Raw genomic sequence first — 27,392 nt, 5'->3', positions numbered from 1 at the left:
GAAACCGGGAGTGTTGCTAACACTGGCCTTAGCAAAAGCAGTGCTTCGCGGAATCTATCACCGGATCGGAAACGCGACCGACTGATAAGATCCTGCGAGAAAATCAGTGGGCTTAAACATCATATTGATAAATAGGTCTTGTATGTGTTCAAGTCATGAGTAAGTTCACGCTTTGAGTAGTAGTTCCATTTTTCCAAGGAGAAATGTGAAAGGTATCATATACCATACGGTATAGGCTTTCGTTTAATATTAATTAACATTTGTATAACATCATAAAATTTCACAGATAAACAGTTCTTAAGCAACCGTTATTACACATTTAAACCCGAAGAAACACATTGACAAAATAAACAAAATAAAAGAATACATGCAACATCGCTCCTCGCGTTCCCGCCAAAAAGTCCTTCACGATTTGAGTTAAAACTAGTAAGTAGTAGGTATGTAGTATTTTGAGGCTAATAATAAGTTCATACCAAAACTGTACATACACAGATTATATAAAAATGTAGGCTAAAGTGGCTGTTTGAACAAAGTCAATGATAAAGGCATTTTAGAACAAACAAAAAAATATTTTTAATAATAATAATATTGGTAAGTATTTTTTTTACGTGATAACGTCTTATAAATCAAGCAAGTGCAAGCAAGAGCGCGGAACATGCGATAAAGAGGCACGATCGACCCAATCGTTATCTTTATCGAAAAAAATGTAATTTTCAATGAACTCCTTTGTACTATCCAAAATAATGATAATTCAGTGATAATAATTCAATTCAAATTTGCGTAATTACTGTTGGTAGGACCTCTTGTTGGACGCAATAACACAAGCTTGTAAAATACCTATTTAATGAGAATTTGTTTATAATATCAATTTATTTTAGAAGACAATTTTGCTATTATAAGCTATATAGGCACTTACTTCAAATTTTTAAATTATTACGATAAATCGATTTTATCAACTTAAATTATTGAATAATGTTCAAAACATAACATTGATTACTTACTCTTTTATATTATTTTTATATAATTTATTTACAAAATAATATTACTACATTTATTTAAGTAGGTTCATACATATAAAGAGCGTAAATCACGCAGCATCATGTTTTCATAATTCAAGTGTAATAAGTGAACTTTGAACACACAGTAAAGTGACATGATAATTTTGTTTTTATTTACATCTCACATTTGCTTTGACGCATCTCAAACTGAAAACGAACAAAGGAGGCAATGACTAAAGAACATATCAATAAAATACAGTAGTGTCTAACCTATACTAGTATCAAATTGAATGGCACATACTTTTAGTTCTTTAAATTTTACCCATTCGTATTTTGTTAGTTGAACATACTAGACGTCACGTAGTAAATCCTGTAGTGAACGAGTGCGTTTATAAAATGGTGTCATTAACGTTAAATAATCCTGTCGTGCAAGCATATATCGTGCATTCTGCGATATTAGCCCTCAAGTTATTATCACTAACAGTTCTTACAGCACTAGCACGTATGACACGAAGAATATTTGCTAATCCAGAGGATGCGAAAATGCTCAGAGGAGGAAAGGTCAAGTACGATGACCCTGTCGTTGAGAGAATTCGCCGAGCCCACTTGAACGATTTGGAGAATATTCCCGCATTTTGGATACTCGGAGCGTTTTATGTGACTACTGGACCGGCAGCAACATTCGCAACGCTTCTTTTCCGATTGTTTACCGTGTTCCGTATTCTGCACACCATCGTTTACGCTGTTATTCCATTACCTCAGCCTTCAAGAGCTATAGCTTTCGGCATACCTTACATCATAATGCTGTACATGGGTATCCAAGTAATCCTGTATTATGTCACAGCACTGTAAAGACTTTTAGTGAAAATACTTACTGTGACCTTCCTGCATTTATTTATTGTTTGGGTTTTGTGCATACTAAATTCGAATACACCATATGGTCTGATATCTGTAAGAACCTGTTTTCCAATGTGCCTCGAGTCGCAACCGACCACAGGTTATCGCATGTACCTATATCAACCCAATGTTACTATATCTGTAGATAAATCGTGACTCGGCGTTATAGCTGTTGTATAATTCAACTTCATTCGGACGGAAATATCCGAGTTGTCAACATTGTGTTGTTATCGCCTGTCGTATCTAACCTACAAAACATAAAGTATGGTGTCCATTAATCTCAGTGATCCTGCCGTGCAATCGTACATTTTATATTCGGGTATTTTGGGTTTAAAATTATTGGCCGTTACAATATTAACCGGCAGAGTGCGTTACGCTAAAAAAGTGTTTGCAAATGAAGAGGACGCGAAGCGCACAAAGGGCAAGGTGAAGTACGATGACCCCGACGTTGAACGAGTGAGACGCGCTCACTTGAACGATCTCGAGAACATTCCAGTGTTTTGGGTGCTTGGGGCACTCTATCTTACAACAGCACCTGAGGCTGCCTGGGCAACTCTGCTGTTTCGAGTGTACACAGCTGGACGAATACTTCACACTATTGTGTACGCAGTAAAACCATTACCTCAACCGGCGCGAGGCATCGCCTTTGGTATTCCTTTCATAATTACTGTGTACATGGGTTTCAAAGTAGTTACACATTTTATAACTGCTTTGTAGCAATATATTTGGTATGTTTCGACTGTGAAATAATTTTGTAATGGGTGAAATGATTTTTTTATTAAATGGTTGAAGTAAATACGGTTCGTTTCTTTTTACTAGATACTGTATATATACAATATTTATAAGTAACTTAAGCTTTGGAAATGGAATCTTACATTACGATGCAAAATTTAATAAATTAATCAAAATTTGATAAACAAAATTTAGATTTCGAAAACAATCTGGCTGGCGATAAATAGCTAAAATTACGGGAAAGACAACATTGTAAGAATAAAACAAATATGGAATTTCTTCAAAGTCTTGAAAATCACTACTGAGAGTGTAACAGTATACCTAAAAATCAAAACTAAAGCAGATTAATTTACTATTTATATCCTGGACAAGAATGATAGTATCTACGCACGGCATATTTACAACAACTGGGTATCTATTTGCTGAACAACACATTTTACTTGTGATTTTAAAGTTTTCCCTGTGAACTCTTTTCTGATTCGTATTTTACTTTATAATATGGGAAAAAGAGCCTTAGTACCGACTCAATGTTCCGTTTGCCATAAACATATTTTTTTTGAATACGACTTTCTAAGTTTGGTTTTATTCGAAAACCCATTCAATGGGTTTACGACGGCCATTCGTTTTGCATTATTGCTCTGTTATTGCGGAGGAGTCGCATCGTGAATTTAAAACCCCGCTGATAATTGCGCTGAAACAGTTAATAAATCGCTAAACGTATTGTTCCTCGTAACGAGCTTATTTCGATACTTTTGTATTGGATTGGCCGGTAATAAAATGTAATGTAACCATAACAAAACCGATTACCTATTTATGAGCACGTTATAAACGCCTACACCGCCAGCAAAAACGTCACCATAATATACCTAGAGACCAAATAATGACAATCTGGAAAGAGGTGGGTATATATCCAATCTTGGAAGTGGGTGGCTGGTAAGACTAGGAAATAAACGTGGTATGCCCAAAACACAATAACGGTGTACCTATCTGTAATGCGCTATGTAAATAAATTTTTTACCAAACCGTTTTGCTCAAATAAATTCGAGTCTAACCTTGCAATATACATAAGTATCGATTTTATTAATAATGCTTTGAACTCATTCGTCATAACAAGAAACAATTTTTTTTTCGTACCTATGCTAATAGCCTTGAGAGGCTATTTCAGCTTCGCCTTGACGTGAAGATGAGCTCACGAGGTTCAAACCGGGATTGTTGCTAACACTGGCCCTAGCAAGAGCAGTGCTTCGCAGAATCCACCACTGGATCGGAAACGCGACCCACTGAGAATCTCAGTGGGCTGTGTCTATTACTCGTCGAGACCTTCGAGACGGGTTCGGCGAGGACAGTGACCAGCAAGAACCAATGTGAACATGATTATCATCAAGCTTATCATATAGCTCAGCCACCTACTTTTGGTTTTTTCTTTTCTTTTTTTGTATCTTTTTTTTTAATGTAAAAGGCAATAAATTATTTTATTATTATTATTATTATCTACTATTACTTATCAATCTATTTGAGTAGAGAAGTTCATGGACCACTTGCTTTGAATTAAGGCTACACACAGCACTCGAAAGTTTCAATGCAATAGAATATAATAGGATAGTACCTAGATAAGTACCTACCTCGAGAAGGTATATTTTATACTGTTCCTATTTGATTATGGTTCGTTTAGTTCCCGAATGCGAGCTGAGTTGTTTTGAACACATTTTTGCTCATTTTGAAATTAGATTTGTATAGTCACCTGGTTTTAGTTTGATCGACAAAATTTTAAATCGTCCAAACTATCAAAATAATTTACTAATTCTACTCGAGTTGCAACATAAAAAATCACTATTTTCGGGTTCATGTACAGTTTCCGTCATTACAGACTATGATGTTATGTTCAAAACATCGGAAATAATATAATATAATATAAAATAGCTGCGAGATTAAACTGTAGAAGCAGAAGACATCCCGAGTTGTGTAGATACATATTTTGTGTTAGATAGACCTATTAAATTTAGTATCTTTAACTAATTTAAGTCTTGTTACAAAGACATATGGTTGATTTTAACTTAGCACCATAATAACCACTCCGAGCTTTTGTTATCTATGGACCAGCTGCGAGTTGTGACCTTGAATGCGAATCGAAGTAACCAAACAACCATACGGCAGCAATAATATTCCGTTTTTAAATTATAGTACAGAAAATACAGTGTCAATAATACAGTTTCTAAGTAAGTTTGGCTGTGGCCTTTTGCAAACTAATTTATTTAAGCATCGAAGCGGTAAGTAAATATTGTAGGTTATGTTGTCAACGTTTTGTTATTTGTTTTGTATGTGTTATACCATTGATTTAAATATACTTATATTTCAACTCTCTGCATTATACACAATACGACAGTAGTTTACATTTATTTTATCAATCTTAAAAACTGACTCCAACTTTCAAAACATTTTATAATCACTAATAATCACTTTACAGTGTCCTAGTCCTAGTTCGATCGTAATAGAACCAATACCTACTTGAATTAATGTGATTTGTTGTGAAGTATATTTTGCATTTTGTGTTTAATATTAGTTCTATAAACGCTTGTCTGAAAGAGATCGATTTTTGCGATAAGACCGCCCATTGTATTGACAGTTTTATTTTATTTCGTGTTAATCATTATTGCCTGTTGTATACAACAAAAAGTAAAATAAATAAGTAAATAATAACTGTAAATAAACATAAGCTATGTGTTAAAAAAATCACATACGATATGATAAGATCTTACATTCTCATTTTTTTCACACTACATACTGGACCAAGCTACATAAAATAACATTATTCCTATGAATACATACATATTATATCCTTTGTTCGTTCTTTTTGGAATTGTCAAAAATCAACGAAATCTGGATCGAAATGTAAGAAAGACTGAGACAAAGAATAGATCCAGCTAAGTAACTTTTTGTTTTAAGCCTGTGTATCCATACTAATATTATAAATGCGAAAGTAACTCTGTCTGTCTGTCTGTCTGTTCCTCTTTCACGCCTAAACGGCTGAACGGATTTTGATGAAATTTGGTATGGTGATAGATGATAACCTAGAAATGGTCATAGGCTATAAATAATCACGCCATCGTTCTTAGGGGGTAGGCAGTAGGCAGATAACTAAATTGAGTTAGTGATTTTCAGTCGTTTTTGTTGGGACTTTTGCTCTTTCACGTATAAAAGGCTGAACAGATCTTGATGAAATTTAGTAAGGTAATAGATGGTTACCTAAAAACGGATATAAGATCAAAATGATCACGTCATAGTACTTAGGGGGTAGGAAGTAGGCAGAAAACTGAATTGAGTTAGTGATTTTTTTATGGTTTTTGGTGGGAGTTTTGCTCTATCATGCCTAAACGGCTGAACGGATTTTGATGAAATTTAGTTAGGTGATAGATAGTAACCTAGAAAAGGATATGGGCTATTAATATTCATGCTATCGTACTTAAGGCGTAGGCAGTAGGCAGAAAACTAATTAAGTTAGTGATTTTTAATAGTTTGGTTTCAAAGTTTACCTCATTCACGCCTTAACGTCTGAACGGATTTTTATAAGACTTGGTTAATATAAAGATAGGATCCTAGGCACGGACGGCTACTTTTTGAAAAAATTTTTTTTTTTTTTTTGGTTTCATGTGTGTTTTAATGTTTCCGAAGCGAAGCGAGGGCGGGTCGCTAGTTTATAAATAAAAATTAAAAACTAGTCTGTATAATCTGTGTCGACAAACAACTGTTAAAAAAGGGGACTTTTGGCGGGAACGCGAGGAGTGAAGTTGTGTGATTTGTTTTATTTTGTCTATTTAGTATTTTTTCAGGTTTAAATGTGTAATAACGGTGGTTTATTAACTGTTTAATTATCTGTGAAAGTGCACAAATGTGGGATTATGAAATAAAGCCGCTGGACGTAACTTCTCGGGATCCTCCAAAAAGTCTACTGAAAAAATCTCAGAAAATGACCACCATTTTACTGAGATTAAATTCCATCCCATATCATTTCATTTAATTTCATCCCCATTGATTAATGTCTCAAATTAATGATCTTCATTTCATTTCATATAATTTCATTTCATTTCACTCCATATTATCATTTTTCAAAAGTAAGGATATAAATTAAAATAAGACATGACTTAAAGGTCTTAGTTACCAAGTCATAAAATCTTAAAAAAAACTATAAGTCACAATCTATTTTGCTCGTAACAAAACATTAAAACTACAAATAGGTATGTATGGAAATGTAACATGTTTAATGACTAATAATAATTAGTCAGTTATACAAGTTACATTCTCCAAGTAATTAAAAGAACTAAATTATTTCAAAAGACTCACAGAAACAGTTTAATGTTTTCGACAACGTGGCCGCGTTGTTGGAATACAAATCAGCATGCTGCCGTATATAAACAAGTTTATATTCCCATCGCGTCTATGGGGCGGATTGAATGTATAGTTCATTCCTCCACATTCAGCTTAAGTGATTCTAAGGCGACCCAATATGGTGCTGGTAGGTTGAGGTGGAACAATAAAATGTTGAGAATATTTTATATTAATGTTAAAACACTTCACTCTCTCCTGTAGTTTAGAAATATTTAGAGCCAGTAATTTTCTATTGATTTTTACAAAATATAATACCGTTCTACATAGTCAAATAATCTTTATAATAGTTGTTATTGTCAACACAAATATTAAATATGAAAATATAAGGCTTACCTTTGTGAATAGATCGCAAGAGACTGTATGAAACACCTTCCCGTAGATACAAATGTCTTTACCAATATCGAGATCCTTCCAGTGCCAGCATTCGCCGGCGTCATTCTTTGGAATCCTACCTCTTTTTACCAAACGACCTTGCCATAAACCCGAATTCTGCAAATTTAATCATTGTAAACTTTGAGGCATATCGAGTATTTTAGATGGTCCCATCTTACCATGGCAACAGATTTTCCCTATTGACTTCTATGTACCAAATTAACTTCCTAACCGCGGCGTTTTTCACGTCTCTATATTCTTTCCGATTTCAAAAAGTGTCTTCAGCGGTAAGGTACGGATTATTTAGCTGTATTGTGACATCACTGATGGCCATGAGCAATGGTAAACGCATAATAAGACCATTGTCAGGTGGAAAAAGAATAGGTACAAAAACAAACGTGTGCTAAGATGATAAACACGGCATCTTGGGATAATAACAGTCCTACTCAGCAAACCAAGCCAGCGCATCGTAGCTTTGCGGAACTGATAAAAAGGAGCCTGGTATGACTTCATATCAAACCCTCAGTAAATACATAAAATTTTGCTGGGTTTTATTTTATAATTAAGGCAACTGCCCCCTTAAAGCCTCATAAGCACTTGACTGACACAAGTACCCTCTTAAAAGTAATATATCCATTAAAACAATAATACTCGTATGCACTTCATAAATTATTCACAAGCAAAATTATAAAACCTTAGGTGTATTCAGTGCAAAAAAGATGGTCCCATTAAACGAAGCTGGTTGCATCTGCCGCTGGCATTCATATGGAGACAAATGCGTGCTCATTTCCTAGCTCCGTCGCAGATTCGCTATTCCTACCTTCCACTCTCAGTGCATTATTATACTTTTGTTATTTTTAAGTACGAACAACGCTAACGTGAAAAGTACAAAAGATAAATAAGACCTTGAGAAAATGCTAGTGCCATAATTGGAAATTTACAGAAACAAGAAAACTTTAGTTAATTTTAGTTATAATTATTTACGTTTAACTCGTTGCGGTCTGCAGCTGTTTAATAAAACAACAAAGAAATAAGTTAGTTTACAAATACTTATTTTTAGAACATGGTCGGCCATGATATTTGCTATGAATATCAAATAGGTTAAAAATCAATACGCAGAGACATTACGTACATCTTTAATATAAGTACAGGCACTGGGATTGCATTATACCGACCTGCCAATTTGAATAAACTGAACGTAAGCCCTTGAATACAATCTACATATTTGAATTTGGCCGCGAAAGTCGTTTACGAGTGACAGAAGAAATATTCGGAATCATAAATCTTTGTGGAGGAACTCATTTCAAAGGAAATTACCATTTCTAAAATGATGAATCAAAACGAAATATGAAATTTAAATTCTTTTAGCTCCGATCCATTTTGAGCGGCTTACAAAAAAATTTGTACGTAGCATGTGATTATAATCTCGTGTAGTCGTGTCGTCGCCGAAACACCGTCTTGACAAAGTGGCTTAATATTTTGGGGTAACTCAAATAAACTATGAGATCGCACATAGTTGGAAGACGTCGGTATTTCATAATTTTAATAGTTAAAGAAATAACAAATGTCTAACCTTAATTCTGGGTTCCATGACTGTCATAGAATCATCTTCGAGGAAGTAAACAATATTGACCACTCGTACTCTATAGTTTTCATCCGGATTTTCAAACACTGGCTGTTTGAAAAATGCCGTGAAATTAAGGCAGCGTTTGTCATAATGGACCCAGTGCGGCACGACTGCCGGCAACGCTGGCTGTTTCACCCGTCCATAGGTCAGAGATGGGTCATAGCTAGAAATAAAAGTACGTATAAAACAAGTTAAAGATTATTGTTCTCATCGATAAGTTCTGATAGGAAAATATCGTTTGTAACTAAGCAACACTTGTTGTTATTGTTCACTTTATCAAATTTAGTAATTATCTGAGTGATTTCAAATTAAGTCTTGTACACAAATAATTTAAAGTTACTTGATTAGTAAGTATGTCACGATGTACAATGGTAAAAAAAAAGTTAAGCAGGATTTTAATTTTGTCTAAATAGTACAGTAGTAATTTGAACGCACGTACACATAATTTTTAATTGATTAATAATATCATTGTATCTATACATATACAATTAAATATGTACATCTTTGGCAATGAATGATATGCAATTTCAGCAGAAACACAAAATTTCACAGCATTCCCCTATATTAAAAAACTATGAAAACATAAAAAATATACAGTAACTACGTCGAGGGTATGTCCGTTTTAGATATTAGAGTGACGCGACGCTCTATCTTGTCTAGTCAGCTCGTGAACAGGTGAGGGCTTCCTCAGCATAATCGATTTATGCAAAACTCTCTAACGCTAATGCTCACCCGAAGCCTTCAGGAAACCTATTACCAACGCATCTAAAACTGACGAACTGACGACTAACTGTAGTCGTAAATTCTGTCATGAAAGAAAATCTGTTCGAAGTTCAATTAGCAGCATTGACCCATAGCAAGGACGCTTTGGTGGCACTGCAGGTGTGTGATGCAGTTGTGGTGAAAGATTCACCACGTGACTTAAGTCTGTATGATTTCTGCCATTCATCGCGTGTTCCGGTTCAAGGTAAATCCGTTAATCCAATGCAGTCAACAGTTTCAAAATGTATGGCACCATTTACTTTGTGATTTCTAAACCCTCCGATAATGGCATCAAGGGCACAATTAAAAAAAAATACATTATACTAACTTGATAGAATCATCGGGCAAGGCAAACGCATTGCTGTCAACATCAGTTGGTGCTCCACCGGGCCCTCTAACAACGGTGTCCGGGAATCTGTGGCCTTGATAATATCTTAAAGAGCTTCGCAAATGATACTGCGTCCTGGTTGGATCCGAAAATGTCAAACCTGGTAGCTTAGGGAGACCCCACGCCATGGCTGTAATAAAAATTTTGGAAACAAATAATATGTTCATAAATAAGCAAATCGTGCAAATTTGGTAACGAATAAACAGGCATTCAATTGAATGTACGAAACTATTCTGTGAAGTTAAATAACTTTTGTTTCGCATTTTTATTCTACGTACAAATTATTCTAAGCTCACCTATTCGATTAGTTGTTATTGTTTATGAAATGTATTATCAAAAATATTTATTAAAAATAATTAAGCAAACAGCGAAACAATGTATACATTATCTTGGAAGCGAATGTTTCGTTGTTGGGTAGGCAGCTGTTGATATAATGAAGGGTCGCGTTTCTAAGCAACCAACCTTCCGATGAGTCTTCAATGACAACGAATAAAGATTACATTATTTAAAAAGGTTACATACTCTCAGTTTCTGTAGATATTTTATGGCTAAGCTGACGATGCACTCGGTGCTGGATTTTTTTATCTACGGATTAGGCAGTTGAAAAAACCTGTACTACAAGATGAACTGCTATCTAGATAACTTTCTATTTCATTTAAAAAAGATTTTTAAGATTCGCTTTCATTTTCCAAAAACTTTGATGGAAATTTAAGGAAAATGTTTTGAATTTCGAATATCGAAGAATTTAAAAATCGCAATCTTTTTTATTTATTTTTATTGCTAAAAAGGATGGACAAGCTCACAGCCCTCTTATCTCTCTTATGTACTTACCTGAGTACATAGACGTCAACAACGTAAATGCCGTCACCCACCTTGAGACATGAGCTCTAAGCATCAGTTCTATTAGTACAACAGCTGCCCCAGCCTTCAAACCGGAAAACATAACTGCTGCGCGGACGAAATAGGCGGGGTGGTGATTCCCATCCATGCGGGCCCAGAAGACGCGTTACCATCGACGAATACATACCAAAATCCTGGTCGAAGACCGAATTCTGTAGTGCAATTATCCTTGAGTAAAAAAATAGTTTCATATTCAAACATTACGAGTATTATCCTCACATGAATATATGAAGAATACACTTCATATATATCTTTATGTGGAAAGTTTTTATAATATCTATCGAATTCTTTCATATAACATAGAATAATACAGTCAAATAAAAAATGAAAATAAAACATTTGAAAGTTCGTCATTTGCACCAACAGTGGCGCAATTTTAGATTTTAAAATCAATAACGTGTTGTAAGTAGTAAAGTTGAAAGAGAGACGTAAATAGAATTCCGAACAAAAGTTACGTTTTAAATGAAAAATAAAATAGTTTTATGGTTGGTTAAAAAAAGAAAGAATAAGAAAAACCGTTGTTTAGTTTACTTGTACCGTAAACTCCCAACTGTATGAATTTTAAAAACTATATACAATGTACTTACGACTTTGTGCGTGTCAATATTCATAACTTTCCATTTTTTTGTCAATACAGATAAACGAGCTCATGACCTACGTGATTTGTAGCGATTGCCGGAGCCCATGGCCATCATAACGCGAATGCCGACACTCACCTAAAGCCTTATGCGGTCAAAGTCTCAATTGGATTATAAAACCAACTTCCCATCCTTCAATCCGGCTCATAGTACGTCCTACTAATCCGTAAATGCCGATTGACAGTCGCAGTACACTGGTATAATACTCGCTAGTATGATAATAACAAATAACACTGCGGCTCATTCTCCGGTGAATGCCTCAGTCGCCTTTACGACACCCACAGGAAAAGATGAGGGCGTGTTATTCTGGACCACATTGATGAAATTGAAACCGATACTAACAATATGTACTATGGAAATTAACTTCCACAAGCATACAATTGAAGAGACAAAACCATGAATAACATTCGATGCTTAGAAGGCGCAGTTAAGTTAAATTCCCAATGATGTTATTATTGAAATATTAGGATATTATCCACTTCGATTATTCTGCAGTGTATTTTTTACTAAATTTCTCGTGGGATCGTGTAGTCGAGATGGAGGAGGTTGATTAATGTGTAGTGGCTGTGAAAGCCAATAGATGGCCTTTATCAAAGTTGCACCGTCAGAGCCTCCATAAATCCATCTCAGGTGAACTTGACTGCTCGTTGATAAAGGGCAAACCATCCACACACATATTCTACAGTAGTACAGCTATTATTTTATTTATAACACTGATTGCTAACTCTAATGGACTAATTCCTTTAATACTTATTACGATAAAAATTATACATTACAAAAAAAAAAATAGAAAGGCTTTCGTCAATGTAAACTTTTTTCGAGTTTTAAATAAGTAATTACTAGATTAATTAAACAAGGCAACGACTGTGTATTTTAAGGCTCGCTATTTAAATTTATTTTATTTTTAGAATTCAAGATGGCGTACCGACTAAATGGCATACCGAAACTTGTTCAGCGTAATTTGGGTTTTCTTAGAAATTATAGCGAGTCTCGTCATCCCTTCGTTTATTCCAAGGAAGTTTCTCGGGCGAAGTCAGAAAATATGCCAATAGTAGCCCTCGAATCAACTATTATTACACACGGAATGCCTTACCCACAGAACTTGGAAACGGCTCTGGAAGTGGAGAATATAATTAGGCAACGGGTAAGCGAACAATATAGCTTGTGTTGTTTGAATGGGTAGAGTTTTACGATATACGATTTTAAGTTATTGACAATTAATTATCACAATTACGTAAGCCTTTTGTGATGCCAATTTTCTTTGTAGTACGTCTACAACGCTTCAACATGCATACGTTTTCTTTTACTTTTTTTTGTAATTACGAATTACTTATGTGAGTTTTTTAAAATCCTAATTTCAAATTTATTGGTTTGCCTGAATTTTCGCTGAATTAATAAAACACGTATTACAATAATAGTGCGAGACCATTTATAATAACTTAATACATATACGGTTTATTAATATGAAAATTAAGTGCAGGCAAATTTTTTTTTTATTGCCTATGTAGGCAGATGAGCACACGGCATACCTGATGGTAAGTAGTTACAGTTGCTCATGGACGTTAACAATGCTAAAAGTATGAGGATATATTTTGACATGACCTGAGGACAGTAAGCGAGCGAATTTTTTTTTATTTTTTTATTTCTTAGATGGGTGGACGAGCTCACAGCCCACCTGGTGTTAAGTGGTTACTGGAGCCCATAGACATCTACAACGTAAATGCCCAAATAGGCAGGGCGGTGGTACCTACCCGCGCGGACTCACAACAGGTCCTACCACCAGTAATTACGCAAATTATAATTTTGCGGGTTTCACTTTTATTACACGATGTTATTCCTTCACCGTGGATGTCAATCGTGAACATTTATTGAGTACGTATTTCATTAGAAAAATTGGTACCCGCCTGCGGGATTCGAACACTGGTGCATCGCTTCAACACGAATGCACCGGACGTCTTATCTTTTAGGCCACGACGACTTCTAAGACGAATATACAGCGAACTGCATATAACTGGAGTCAGAATTCACATGCTCAACCCGCAACCTCTCACTTTAAACGTCACTGTGGGACTATTTATGGAAAGAAAGATAATGGTGTATTTGTTAACACATATATTTGAACATAATTTTTTGGTCTTTATATATCCTAGGGTGCCGTTCCAGCGACTGTGGCAATTCTTAAAGGGCAATTGACCGTTGGTCTGACGGAAGATCAACTTCGATACCTTGCTCAGGCCAAAGGTGTAATTAAAGCATCGAGACGTGATCTTGCTTATATAGCTGCGGCTAAGCTTGACGGTGCCACAACCGTCGCTGGGACAATTATTGCTTCAGAATTAGCTGACATACCAGTCTTCGTGACCGGTGGAATTGGTAAGTTCAATCTATACAGATATCTGCTCGCGTGTTCCCTCACTGCTGAGGGTCGTGACATCATATTTAGATAAAAAAATATATTGCTTAGATGGGAGGACGATCTCACGGCCCACCTGATGTTAAGTCGTTACCGGAGCCCATAGACATCTACTTTTTTGGAAATGTCACCTCGAACCCGGTAAAATAAGGGCTGTATGGAATTTCGTCATTTTCAATCACGAAATTTCTTATACCTCTTGCTTGTTAAATATGTAAATATGTCTGGTATGTATATCATAGTTTTTCAATTGCTTACCAATAAAAGAAGAAGTAATTCGCATATAAACTTTAGCCCAATTTCCTAATTCATTCATGCGTTTGTGATGAAGCCTCGTATAATTTTTGTTGACACAACGAGAAAGAGTTCTGCCATAGGACCATTATAACACGATCGATAGCGCGCGAGTAGTTTAAGAAAACCTATAATTTACAATACATACAATTACTTGCAGTCTACTGCAAAATGTGACCGCATTTCACTATTGTCATATTAACAGTGTGCTTTATCTATCTTTAGTACTGGCGGTACACCGTATTGTAATGCCGCACGAATTTGATTTTATAATAAAAATCAAACCTCGCTTAAAATAGGTAGGCTTCTATTACCACTTAACACCAGGGGCACTAGGCACACCGTGAGCCCGTTATATATGTACATACATGCATATATGTACATCACCTCATTGATCTAGTGCTCAATGTCCCTTACTGCTGATAAAGTCTTTAAAAAGTTGAATTTCTACACAGCTATATATGCTTAGTATCCATTTATGTCTGAAGACCTTTCTTTACATGTAGATCACGCTCTGAAAATGCAACAATGGCTCTTAAATTATAGGAAAGTATCCGCTTGATTACATTCAATAATTTATAAGTTATTACTCCAGATATACACCGAGCTGATCCACACATTAGACGTTAGGCGAGTACATGAATTGTTAAAATCAATAAAGCAGAGCTCCCCTTGGCAACGAGATTGCTTAATGCATCAAACATTCAAAAGGGAACAAGTGCAATACCCAGTTGCGAACATAACAAAAGTACAACAAGGAAGCTTTTAGTTACGTAATGCCTTTCCCCGGGCCGTATCCATTATTTTCCCTATGCAATACGCTGAAACATAACGACTGTGTTTTTGTAAACAAATAGTTACGTGATAGATATTATAGGTGTCTTTTATTTATTTATTGTACATATTAGTTTGGTTTTTTTCCCTACCTATGATGATAGCCTTGAGAGGCTATTTCAGCTTCGCCCTAACATGTGGGTGAGCTCTCGGGGCTCAAACCGGAGTGTTGCTAACACTGGCCCTAACAAGAGCAGTGCTTCGCAGAATCTACCACCGGATCGGAAACGCGACCTACTGAGAAGATCCGACGAGAAACTCAGTGGGCTATGTATGTGGGTTAATTCGCTCGTCGAGCCCTTCGTCGCAAGCGACGGGTTCGACGAGAACGGTGACCGTTCCTTGTGGTACCTAAAAGCACAGTTAATGGATCGGGAGGATCCGTGACGTGTTTTGGGCGACGTCGACTATTTAACATTCGGTCTACAGGATCGGGTATGAACATTAGTTGGGTTAAGCAACTCACTGCATACTCGGTGTTAAGTGCTTACTGGAGTCTAAGGATATTAATGTCGCAACCCACCTTGAGGTATGAGGTCGAAGTTTTAATTATGTTCGATAACGGCTGCCTCATCCTTCAAGCCGGACTGCTTCACTGCAGAACCGTGGGTGGCATCTAACATTACAATACGCCCTCCCAAAACACACTATAACGACATTAGTGACAGCTCTCAGTATATAATTTTTTTTCTAAATGATGCGGATTGTGAGTCCCTGCGGGTAGATACCACCACCCTGCCTATTTCTGCCGGGAAGCAGTAATGCGTTTCGGTTTGAAGGGTGGGGCAGCCGTCGTAACTATACTGAGACCTTAGAACTATATCTCAAGGTGGGTGGCGCATTTACGTCGTAGATGGCTATGGGCTCCAGTAACCACTTAACACCAGGTGGGCTGTGAGCTCGGCCACCCATATAAGCAATAAAAAAAGAAATCGTCAAAACATTAAACACGTGTTAAATACGGGTTCAACACGTGCAAACCTTAGAAAATACATCAGTTCAGTTAACTAAGCATCGCGGTGTTGCAATGAAACCACAAACTGCCAGTTTGCACTTAAAATACACTCAGGGCTTGCTTGTACTTTTGTACGAATGAAATTCAACGGCACGAACGAATTCATCTACGTGTCGCAGCGTTCAATTAGTCGGATGTAGACGGATCCCAGCCGTGCCAAACGAACGATGTAATTAACAACGTATTCTGCGCTCTCAACTGCGATTCGTCAATAAAATACATATATTTTGTCTTTTTGCTATGATATGTATGTTTTCTTTGCTAAAAACCTTGCTTACAGTTTTTTTTTTTTGTTTCGAATACGTCTTGGCTTTAACGTATAAGTTGCCCGCTGTAATCATAACAATGCGATTGTGCCGGTATTCAAATCCCCACAGACACAGCCCACTGATTTTCTCGCCGTATCCTCTCAGTGGGTCGCGTTTCCGATCCGGTGGTAGATTCTATGAAGCACGGCTCTTGCTAGGGTTCGTGTTAGCAACATCGTCAGGCTTGAACCCCGTGTGCCTACTAGTTAAGGTTACGTTGATATGGTCTCTCTAGACCATCAGCTTAGGTAGGAAACAAAAAAAAAGATAAAATAAAACATGTATGTACGAGTATGTGTAATTCACAAGCAGCGTCTCTTTTTGGTGTTACTTTTCATTTCATCGGATATTTAGTGTACTATTTATGTTATAATAATTTTCCAGGTAATAATTTTATTACTGTAGTCAAAATACATAAAGAGGCTTAACTTAAGAAAAAAACGTATAATTATCGAAAACATTAATCCACCGAAATTTCGTTTAAGAACATACCTAAATGTTATTTCACAAAAAAACTCGTATGTAATTATTAACGTATCTCGTAATGTTATAAACTCAAGGTTATGAATAAAGTTATGTGTTAAAATCTACAGATTTAGTTCCAGGATTTGAAATTTCGAAAATAATATTTAAAAAGTTATTTCAGGTGTCTATTTGGTTTGAATACTCAAGTCACTGGACCTCGTTAACGTAAACTATTTTGAAAAAAAAACGCAATACCAATTTAGGTTCGAGATCAAAATTACGTAATGCGCAATATTGTTAGTAGCGGCCACGGCCAAAAAAATTTATAGGTTATTTCATTACAGTCATCGTTCCTACGCCGGCTAAGGATATATTTATCGAGTTTAATTTAAAGGGACGACGTTTAATAAATCAAAAAGAAATAATTAACATTTCGATCGTAAATAAAAACTGTTCTTAATAAAATCTATAGTTTTATTTGATAAGTGTTTTTAATTCGTAATTTTTATATTAGTAATTTGTTCGTGCACACTAATATAAACAGTACAATACTTCTGTATCCGGGCGGGAGCTCCGAGCTGTTGACTATTTCGAGATTAGGTACCACCACCCTGCCTATTTCTACCATGAAGCAGTAATGCGTTTCGGTTTGAAGGGTGGCACATTTACGTCGTGGATGTCTATGAGCTCCAGTAATCACTTAACACCAGGTGGGCTGTGAGCTCGTCCACCCATCAAAGCAATAAAAAAAATAAAAATAAAAAAAGATTATGTTCGTTTATCATCCTGACTTTACAGATAATTTCGTGTCTTTGGATTTTCTCGGAAAAAAATATGTATCGTAATCTGAGAATTTTTTTGAGATCAACACATCGCCCACCAGAGCAGAGTTAACCCTAACCTTTTGGAACCAGTACGTCGGTTCTTACTTCATTTCTAAATATCAGTTTTGCCACAGGCCATTCGTGAAATGAAACAAATCTTGAAAGCTTTCCCCGTGTTTTTTTTATTGCTTAGATTGGTGGACGAGCTCACAGACCACCCGGTGTTAAGTGATTACAGGAGCCCATAGACATCTACAACGCAAGTACCGCTACCCACTTCGAAACATAAGTTCTAAGACCTCCGTTTTTTACAGTACTGCCCCACCCCCCAAATCTAAACGCATTACTGCTTCACGCACGCACAAATAGCACGGTGGTAGTACATACCACCAGGTGTTTTGAACTATATGACATGTAATTCTTTGAGCAAGTTTTGAGGGTCCTTAGCAATTGCATGTCACGGCATTATCTATGTATATCGCGAAGGCACAGAAAATGCCATGAATATCATAATCTAAAAAAATCAGGACAAATAAATGCGTAATTACTACTGGATAAGAGGTATTGTAAACCTCCATGGCTAGGCATTATCGTCCTGGCTAATTCCACCGCGTAGTCGTAATGCGTTCCAGTTCGAAATATGCAACCGCCTTTATACAATACCATTCGACTCGTATTTTTTTTCCTACCTATGCTGATAGCCTTGAGAGGCTATTTCAGCTTCACCCTAACGTGTGTAGGTGAGCTCACGGGGCTCAAATCGGAGTGTTGCTAACACTGACCCTAGCAAGAGCAGTGCTTCGCAGAATCTACCACCGGATCGGAAACGCGACCTACTGAGAAGATCCGGCGAGAAAATCAGTGGGCTGTGTCTATGGGAGACCCGTATTGCGATGTCTATATACTTTGTTACCCGCTTGACATAGGGCTAGCTCTAGCTCATAGCACTCGTCCCTACATGAATTACGAAAAGAAATCCAATGTTAATAAACTTTTTCAGGGGGCGTCCATCGTGAAGGTGAAAGTACACTAGACATCTCAGCAGATCTGAATGAACTCGGGCGAAGCAAAACACTCGTTGTTTGCAGCGGAATCAAATCAATACTCGACATTGGAAGAACTCTCGAATATTTGGTAGAAACTGTTCATGGAAGCTAAACTGTTTTTTTTGGATTTAAAATATGAAAACAATGTCGTTAATGAGTCTCAATAGATTACTTTATTCGTAACTTGTATGACCTTTTATAAATGAATATACTTACACTCTATTCCAAATGCATTATTTTATAATAAATACACTTTTTAAATTACAAAGTCTCTTTTGACACTTGTTACAACGTAACTCTTCACGTTTCGCATAATTTGAAATAATAATCATTTTTTGTTCATGGTCGTAAATCATCATTTAAAAAATACACTTTCAATCTAAATCATTATACAATTAATTCACACACACAATAACATAATAATAACATCTCTCTCATGGGACTTCGTAATTGGAACAGAGTATGTATAGGTTTTGTTGGAAAATCGAATCTAATTGAAATAGTTTAGATACAAAAATATTTGAGCACTGTTCCTCAAACACAATTCAATAAACAATAAAAAATAATTCTAATTTTATAAGTTAGGCCGGTTTTAGTAAATTAATAAATGGAATTCTTAAGAATAATCCAATTGTAATATTACTGGTGGTAAAACCTCTTGTGAGTCCGTGCGGATAGATACCACCGCCCTGCCTATTTCTGCCGTGAAGGACGGGGCAGCTGCTGTAACTATACGGAGACCTTAGAACTGATATCTCAAGGTGGGTGGCGCATTTACGTCGTAGATGTCTATCTTCCAGTAACCATTTAACACCAAGTGGGCCGTAAGCTCGTCCACCCATCTAAGCAAAAAAAATATTGTGTGATAAGAGTTGAAGTTTCGGGTATTATTTTTTCATATTTTATTCAGGAAACGCAAGGCGTCTGTGTGTGTTCGTTTGGCGAGTCTAACGAGTTTCCAGCATTTTACACGGTCCGTTCCGGTCACCGGGCTCCGTATAGCGTTGCCGACGCGAAGCACGCCGCTCGGATTCTTCACGAATCACACAGATTCCACCTCAATTCCGGCGTCGTCATCGCTGTTCCTGTGCCGCGACGTGACGCTATGGACGGTGAGTTACGCGGCTCGTTAAAAGCATTAAGTTAAAAAGAATCATATCTCATGGGTACCAGGAGCGTGGGACGTTCTCCAACCAGGTGGACGGACGACTTAGTGCGCACGGCGGGAAGTTGTTGGATGCGGAAGGCGGAAGACCGCATTCTGTGGAAAGCATTGGGAAAGGCCTATGTCCAGCAGTGGGCAGATAAAGGCTGATGATGATGATGATGATATCTCAGCGCAAATTCCTAGACAAACTTCATTCAACTCATCGTTTTAATCTGATTCTATATATCTATAGTCTATACTTAATATATAAATCTACAGTGGTTTTTACGGATGCTCCGTTATAACTACTGAACCATGCATCCGATTGACTTGAAACTTGGTATCCATGTAGAAAATACATGTACTTAATGGATAGGCTAATATTTATATGAGTGTGGGACTCCCTAATAATAATGACAATAAATAATAATGTTAATTTTAAATGCCCAGCGAAGCGGGGAGTACGGCTAGTTTATACAAATAAATAGACGAAGAAAGATCATATAAGTTTTACTTTATTTTATGGTTGGCAACTTTAACTGATATTTCTTTTTCTTAGTAAATATATATCGACGAGACTTAGTGTTAATTGAATGAACGAGGTCACTCCAGCACTCATAGACACCTTGAGACATCTTGAGACATAAGGGCGAATTTCCAATGATTCAATAATTCTGGTTGTCGTTCACAATATCCTGGAATAATATTGAGAGGAAGATGTGGGGTTGTGCTCTTCTAGGCCAGGCTTCTATTTGTTACAATAAATGTTATGATACCTCTATTTTTAATTGATCGTAGAAAAAGTAATTGAAGAGGCTATCAATAGTGCCCTGACGGATGCCAAAAGAAAAGGTATTCGCGGTAAAGAAGTTACTCCTTACATTTTATCGAACGTCAGTGAAGCGACCAGCGGCACGTCACTTGAAACCAGTATCCTTTGAAAAACAATCCAACTCCGACTGCATACTGTTTCACCAGGTCGATGTAAACATACCATAGGTGGTGATACTCCTATGCCCAGGATTCGTCTTGTGTTTAACGACGATTTTTACAATCCAGCACCACTCTTCTTAACTTTTTTTTTGCTTAGATGGGTGGACGATCTCACAGCCCGCTTGGTGTTAAGTGGTTACTGGAGCCCATAGACATCTACAACGTAAATGCGTCATCCACCTTGAGATATAAGTTCTAAGATCTCAAGCATAGTTACAACGGCTGCCCCACCCTTCAAACCGAAACGTATTACTGCTTCACGGTAAAAATAGGCAGGGGTGGTGGTACCTACCCACGCGGACTCTCAAGAGGTCCTACCAGCAGTAATTATTTAATAAGATTCATTGAATTATTGAAAACGTTGCAACAAGCTATGTCTGTATGTCATCTACTAATATATCAAGCAAATAATCAAGTAGCACTCATACATGATCAACTGTATGAGGGGTCATAAATCCTTTTATTTTCGAATGTCTTTCCGTCGCAGATCATTAAGAGATCGTTAACTACATAATTAGGTCTCGGCGCTCTCGTTTCTTCGTAACAGTGTCGTAAATTAAACGTCCAGAAACATCAACGATCTGTAAACGATAGCGTTCGAGTTAATTGTCACGATTTTTCACTCAAACGCCCCTCAGATATCGCATTGATAAAGAACAATGCGCGCGTCGGCGCCGATATAGCCGTCGAATTTAAAAAACTCAAGAACGCCGACAATGTAAACGATTCTAATATTGGATTCCGCAAGGGCGCCGAGAATATCTCGAATTTCACGAGGACATTTCACACTTCGTCTAATACGAGGAGCGGGGCGGAGAATTGCGGAGATGATACGCCTATGCTCGCTTTAGATATGAAGGCGGACGGAGACGTGCTCGTGATCGGAGGGGCCAACGTTGACAGAACCTACAGAGTATCAGAAGATACCATTCAGGTAAGTTTACGATCACCACGTATCGGCCAATGTGAATATTTACGTTATTTTATTTATCAAAATGCTTTCCAAGTCAAATCAAACTAGATCAAATCAAAAAAAATTATTCAACATAAATGAAAGTACATACTTGTTGAACGTCATAAAGAACTACCGCCAATTCACAAAAACTAGCCTCCGTCCTGAGAAGAACTGGCAAGAAACTCAGCGGGCATATTGTCTTTTTTTTTGATCTGATTGATCTGATTTATTTGATTTTTTTTTTGATTTGATAGTTACGAATGAAAAGAATTTTAGAAATACATTCGAAAAGAAAATCTGATAGTGTATATTATGTATATTGCAGCACAATTATGTTCGCGTGTCCGAGCGAGACAGCGAGATATTGCTTCTTCACACCAACTCGCACTGTTGAACCATTCGGCTATTTTTAAAAAAAATGTCATTTTTTAATACTAATATATATGTACATATTTAAATGATGTACAAAATGAAACCAAAGAAATAATACTTTTGTCTTGTAAATCAATGTTAAACATGGAAAAACAGTAGATTTAATAGTTTAAAGGTTTCCTAGTATGATGACGTCATGTCTTTTCAGAAAAATAAAGCACGATATTTTAACAAACATTTTATTTAATGCATTTATAATGATAGTATTAGCTCTCAGTCGCCTAGTGCGTACCTTCGGAAAGTTTGAACAACTATAGTTATTGAAAATTAAACATATTTAATCAGAAACCATCAAGTTGCAAGATAAGAATCTTAAGCGACACATTACACTGACGTAATCTTCCTCTATTAACAATCTATTTTACTTGCATAGAAGATAAGTTAGTAGTCATCCAATAGTTACCAAGAAAGTATAATAATATAATTAAAATTCAGTAAAAAGGTAGTTGATAGAACATTATATAGACGGAGGCAGCACGTTACTGTAAATTTCAATCATTATTATTCTTTATTTTATCTCATTTCGATTAGTAACATTAAATAAAGACAACATCAGTAATATAATTATGTAAGCCAAGGCACATGTAGTTTAACCTTTTATTTGGAAGAAATGCAGGACTTAGATTGGATCCTATCTACAAATTATTCAACTTTCCGAATATAGGTACAAATTTTATAAGATTGGTACATTTATGTGACAACAATATTTAAAAAACTATTTTTCTGCATAAATTCACAAAATATTAGACCTACTCTAAGCGAACATAATACAATAATCGTAATTACAATATAATATCTATAAAGTTACACCAATATAAATACAAATATGTACGACAGAAGATATTCGAATATCATTTTGATAAGGGCTTTCGGGCACAATGGCCGGCTCCAACCCGCCACAGAACACGCGCGCAATCACGAGGTTCTACGGAACGATCTCAGCACGAGGCACGTATAGGTCACACCTACACTTGACACAGCCATGATATAATATAATCTAACCTATGGATACGACGCCACACATACGATTCTCGGGATAATTTAGAACCTGTGCATGCTTACGAGTGAGTCCCCCTTACATTTTTTACGTAATGATTGAAATTAATACGTTTGAAATTCTTCTGCGACAGTCGAACTAGAATGGTGCTCGTTCGATTTATATTGTTCACAAGCATATTATATTTGTAGGCACTACGTTGTTTAAGCTCATATCAGTACTATTTGTGTAAATCTGTCCATGTACAACAACTCGCGCTCTACTCATGTACAAATTGTTATTATTATTTACACATTACACTCACCTTTACTAGAAGGTTTTCCAGTTATATAACGAGAACTAGATAAATAGACAACGATCGACACCACTCGCACACTCGCTCACGTGTTTAAAAGCTTACGGGACATTGGTTCTTGAATAACGCATGTTTCCTAACCAAGCAAGTGAATCACTAATCTACGTTCCGAAGTGTTCGGACTAAAAATACTGTTTGGAGATCGGTGCAGGATTAAAAATCTGACTAAAAATGTATGTTAAATGTATAACACGCTGACTTCGGAAATTATCGAAAACGTTTTTTAGGATCATGACAATATATTATTATAACATACGATGCCTGTAATAAAACGCCGCTTTCTTGTACCTATAGTAGAATTATTTTGTCCGTGCATTTTGAGTCATAAAAAATCGGAGCGGTGAAGCGAGTATTTCGCTCTCTTTTCCACTCACGAGCCTTATAGACGGGTATAGTGTTGCGCATTATTGTTGTCGATAAGCGTTATCGATAGTGTATTTAGTTTTGTCATTTTGTGGGTTAGTGATAAAAATGAAAGAAAGAATCACTAATCGAACACTTGCACCACATATCGCCGCAGCAAGTTAACGAGAACGGCAGAAATTAACACTTTGTAACTTTTCGAGATTTATTCTTATTTCAGTGAAAAATTTTAACACATTGTTGACAACACGTGCAAATATTATTTTGAATATTTTCTGCCGTTTTGATACAAAACAAAGGAGCAGCCATTGTGTCACTAAAGAAATTCAGAGAACGAATGCATAAAAACACATTACTCTTCGACATAATGTACTATAATTTGCAGGTAAGTACAAATGACTTAACATAACAATGTCTCGATGATTCATTTATTTTTATCGATAATGGCGTTGCGCCCGCGCAATATGCTCACCGCCCTAGCCGGGCTATGTTTTATAACCCAAACTGCACGGACAAAATAATTCTACTATAGTACGATATACGAGTATACCTTGTACTGTGTGTTGTGAACATCAACGAAATGTTTTATTCAAACGTGAATGTTAAACAGAGCGAATAAAACAAACCGAGAACGAAATTTCAAACTTTTTACCCTTTCGTATGATGTTTCATGTTACCCTTAAACGTAACGAAGGCTAAAACAATTATTGTTTCGCGGATTTTGAATTTTTAACATATCCAGCCAGTTATTTTAGCATTTTAAGAAAGTTTAAAATAAGTACATAAATATTTTTATTACGGAATACGTTTATTTTACACTATTATTTAACGGGTTCTTAAAACTGATAAACTCAAGATTGTAGCTTGGGTGTTAGGGCAAACAAGTCTGTCTACCCTCATTCTAGTTTTGTGGGTGTTACCGCTACACTTATATCGACAGTTTTTTCAGAACACTGTCAGATCGCATTATTTTTTACTTTTAATTTTAGTACTTGTTTACTATATAAGAACCCGTTAAATAATAATGTTTTAATATCGATAGCCCTGAAAGTTTAAAACAAAATACTTATCTGTTTAAAACATTTCAATGTAATTAATTACACATCATGGTGGTGGATCAAACGGTATATAAGAAACACAAAAGAAATAAACTACGGCACAATGTAGGAACTAAACACAAGCTTCGCTCGTAGACTTCGTAGTCTGTTACACGTAATCACATCGTTTCAAACTCACATTTCACACATTTATTCTTAGGCAACTTCTCTAACTCTTACTGTATCGATTTAAGACTTTAAACAGATCTATCTAAATTACATTTTAGTCCAGTTTTACCGATTATACTTTGTAATCTCTGAGAATTTTCAGTTGACAGCGTAATCGTTGATACTAAATATCATTAGGTCCGCCATCTGCACCCTTTATAATAGCGAGTTGGTCTTGATGAGCTTAAAGCTCGAATTCGGAGCGGGTTTGGCGACGGTGGTCGAGACGAACTCGAGCGCCGGCAGCGCGCGCCACGCATGCCGGTGGTCCGCGGCCTAGTGGCAGCTCCACCTCGCTTCCGTCCGCAGGAAACGAGCGCCACCGTCGCCCGAACAACCGCTCCAAGTAACATCTTAGTCAGATTCGAGTCGCCGCACTGTCCGCAGCGAGAGGTCGATATTCTCCACGGGCCAATTCACGCATCTCACAATTATTATTACCGTTTATTGTTTTGGGTCCTAAAGGCTCATCGTGCGTACTGCGCCGAGAGCACGCTTCTGAAGCTCTTCCCAAAAGAGCGTCACGTTCTCCCGCACGCTCCGGACTACCCCCATGTGCTCTGACGCCACCGTTCACATTCACTGCGTTCACAATGATTGTCTGAGATAAAGGTCCACCGTGCATCGGACTACCGTCGAGAAGTTCGCCCGCCCCAAGTTCGCTTCTCAATATCCTAATTTTTTGGATCATTTCTTTTATTTCGTATCGAAGAATGCCTAGGAAACACAGTTTCAAGAACGCAATTACACAATATCCTAAAACGAACAATGCATCCGCCGTTCTGCGGAGCCAAACCAACAGCCTCTCGGCACAAGCTGCCGTGTGCGGAGCGCAATGAACGGGAGTGAACGGCCCTGGCGAAGTTGCGGAAGTAACAGCTAGTAATGTCGGTGTCACGGCCGGGGTATGTGCAGGAATACGGCAGCAACTTGCCGGAAGCGTGGTCTTGTTGAAGGTCGCAAAATCAGAAGGACCCGTAACACCACAACAACGCTGCTCTCTTTGCAACCGATCCCAGGCTTCTGCAAAGTCCACGTCTGTATCGTAATCTCTCGCGAGGCGAAGTCGCAGTTGCGGTCGAAGCTCACGACAAACACGTTCGAAACGAAAAGCCCAATATACACCGATGGCTGCGTCACCTACCAGCAAGGCCAGTAGAGCTAGCCAATAAGCGTTGAGCATACGTTCCGAAAGGCGTAAAGCCGCAAGGCAACCCAGAAGCTGCAAGAGTCCCGCTTGAACTGGAAGGGCTGCGTACCCGTAGAGAAAGCCGGGTTGAGCGATACCGAGTCCAGGTACTAGTGCCCGACGGTAATCAGAGAGCGCGCGACCCGCCGCCGCACAGAAAGCTAACGCCCCGAGCAGCAGCGCGCCGTTGCAGGCGTAGATCCAGATGCGGTAATAGCGCATTGCGCGATGCGCGGCGGGATGCGCGGGGCGCGCGGGCGGCGGCAGCGTCATGCTGGCGGGCGCCGCGTCATGGCGCCGCCCGCGCACGCGCCGCCGCCACGCGCCGCGCCCCACTCCTCTGAAACAATCATATCAGTTTTCATTTAACAGTCATGTCAAGTCAAATAAAATATTAGTCGCACTGAAGAAAAAAAATGTATATGTATTAGATGTTACATACACAAGCGTATATACCACAGCACCCGAAGAGCGGGCAATGAAACAGACTTGTGCTTACTTTCTTGCCTGAGACATAAAATATATATAGTGATATTATATTAGCTATAGCCCTATGGTTACTCCGGCCTCCTCCGTATTGGTTTCATTGTCCTAATTCTGCCGCCTACAAATTTTAAAATAGCTTTATGTAACTGAACAGACAGGCTCAACCTAATCCCGGCTCACCTGTTTTTTGTCAGTTAACGAAGACCATCGATAAAACAGCGTAAAAGCCTCAGGTGGATTGTCCGCTCTTTACCTTAGTAATGAAAAGGTTTCCGACAAGATATATATATAACCAGAATATGTCGCGTATTTTA

The 27,392-nt window shown here is 37.3% G+C and overlaps 5 protein-coding genes across 11 annotated transcripts in view; 3 read left to right on the top strand and 2 right to left on the bottom strand.

Moving 5' to 3' along the window:
* The window catches only part of LOC101743940 (EF-hand domain-containing protein 1), a 53,150-nt gene extending 29,295 nt beyond the window's left edge, over positions 1–23,855 (bottom strand). The window contains exons 1-4 of one of the 2 annotated variants that reach the window (XM_062672578.1): positions 23,725–23,855; positions 10,100–10,289; positions 8,956–9,172; positions 7,344–7,499 (exon numbers count right to left, since the gene is read on the bottom strand). In XM_062672578.1, coding sequence (XP_062528562.1) covers positions 7,344–7,499; positions 8,956–9,172; positions 10,100–10,287 — 561 coding nt within the window. In that variant the 5' untranslated portion in view covers positions 10,288–10,289; positions 23,725–23,855. Of the gene's footprint in view, positions 1–7,343; positions 7,500–8,955; positions 9,173–10,099; positions 10,290–10,455; positions 10,618–23,724 lie in introns of those variants that run through there. The other variant, XM_004928425.5, reaches the window with a different exon arrangement.
* On the top strand, positions 1,395–2,691 carry LOC101743790 (microsomal glutathione S-transferase 1). The gene has a single exon (XM_038015789.2). It carries the CDS (start codon positions 1,395–1,397, stop codon positions 1,848–1,850), a length of 456 nt encoding a protein of 151 aa, XP_037871717.2. The 3' UTR covers positions 1,851–2,691.
* Positions 2,160–2,691, top strand: LOC134198661 (microsomal glutathione S-transferase 1-like). Its single transcript, XM_062672584.1, has one exon. The coding sequence runs from the start codon at positions 2,160–2,162 to the stop codon at positions 2,610–2,612; it is 453 nt and encodes a 150-aa protein (XP_062528568.1). The 3' UTR covers positions 2,613–2,691.
* The window catches only part of LOC101743270 (pseudouridine-5'-phosphate glycosidase), a 134,661-nt gene continuing 111,836 nt past the window's right edge, over positions 4,568–27,392 (top strand). For 2 of the 4 annotated variants that reach the window (XM_062672579.1, XM_012692358.4), the window contains exons 1-7: positions 4,568–4,843; positions 12,606–12,841; positions 13,848–14,070; positions 18,851–18,984; positions 19,807–20,008; positions 20,842–20,973; positions 21,675–21,970. In XM_062672579.1, coding sequence (XP_062528563.1) covers positions 4,747–4,843; positions 12,606–12,841; positions 13,848–14,070; positions 18,851–18,984; positions 19,807–20,008; positions 20,842–20,973; positions 21,675–21,970 — 1,320 coding nt within the window. In that variant the 5' untranslated portion in view covers positions 4,568–4,746. Of the gene's footprint in view, positions 4,895–12,605; positions 12,842–13,847; positions 14,071–18,850; positions 18,985–19,806; positions 20,009–20,841; positions 20,974–21,674; positions 21,971–27,392 lie in introns of all 4 variants that reach the window. The other 2 variants (XM_012692357.4, XM_012692360.4) reach the window with 2 other exon arrangements.
* LOC105841999 (CD82 antigen) overlaps positions 22,589–27,392 on the bottom strand; it is a 76,575-nt gene continuing 71,771 nt past the window's right edge. For all 3 annotated transcript variants that reach the window (XM_038015784.2, XM_038015785.2, XM_021349660.3), the window contains one exon: positions 22,589–26,932. In XM_038015784.2, coding sequence (XP_037871712.1) covers positions 25,762–26,865 — 1,104 coding nt within the window. In that variant the 5' untranslated portion in view covers positions 26,866–26,932 and the 3' untranslated portion in view covers positions 22,589–25,761. The remainder of the gene's footprint in view (positions 26,933–27,392) is intronic.

This window comes from Bombyx mori, chromosome 15 (assembly GCF_030269925.1).
Source record: "Bombyx mori chromosome 15, ASM3026992v2".
In the NCBI taxonomy this organism is placed as follows: Eukaryota; Metazoa; Arthropoda; class Insecta; order Lepidoptera; family Bombycidae; genus Bombyx; species Bombyx mori.
The sequence above is the reverse complement of the archived record's forward strand: the minus strand, read 5'-3'. Positions and strand labels throughout refer to the sequence as shown.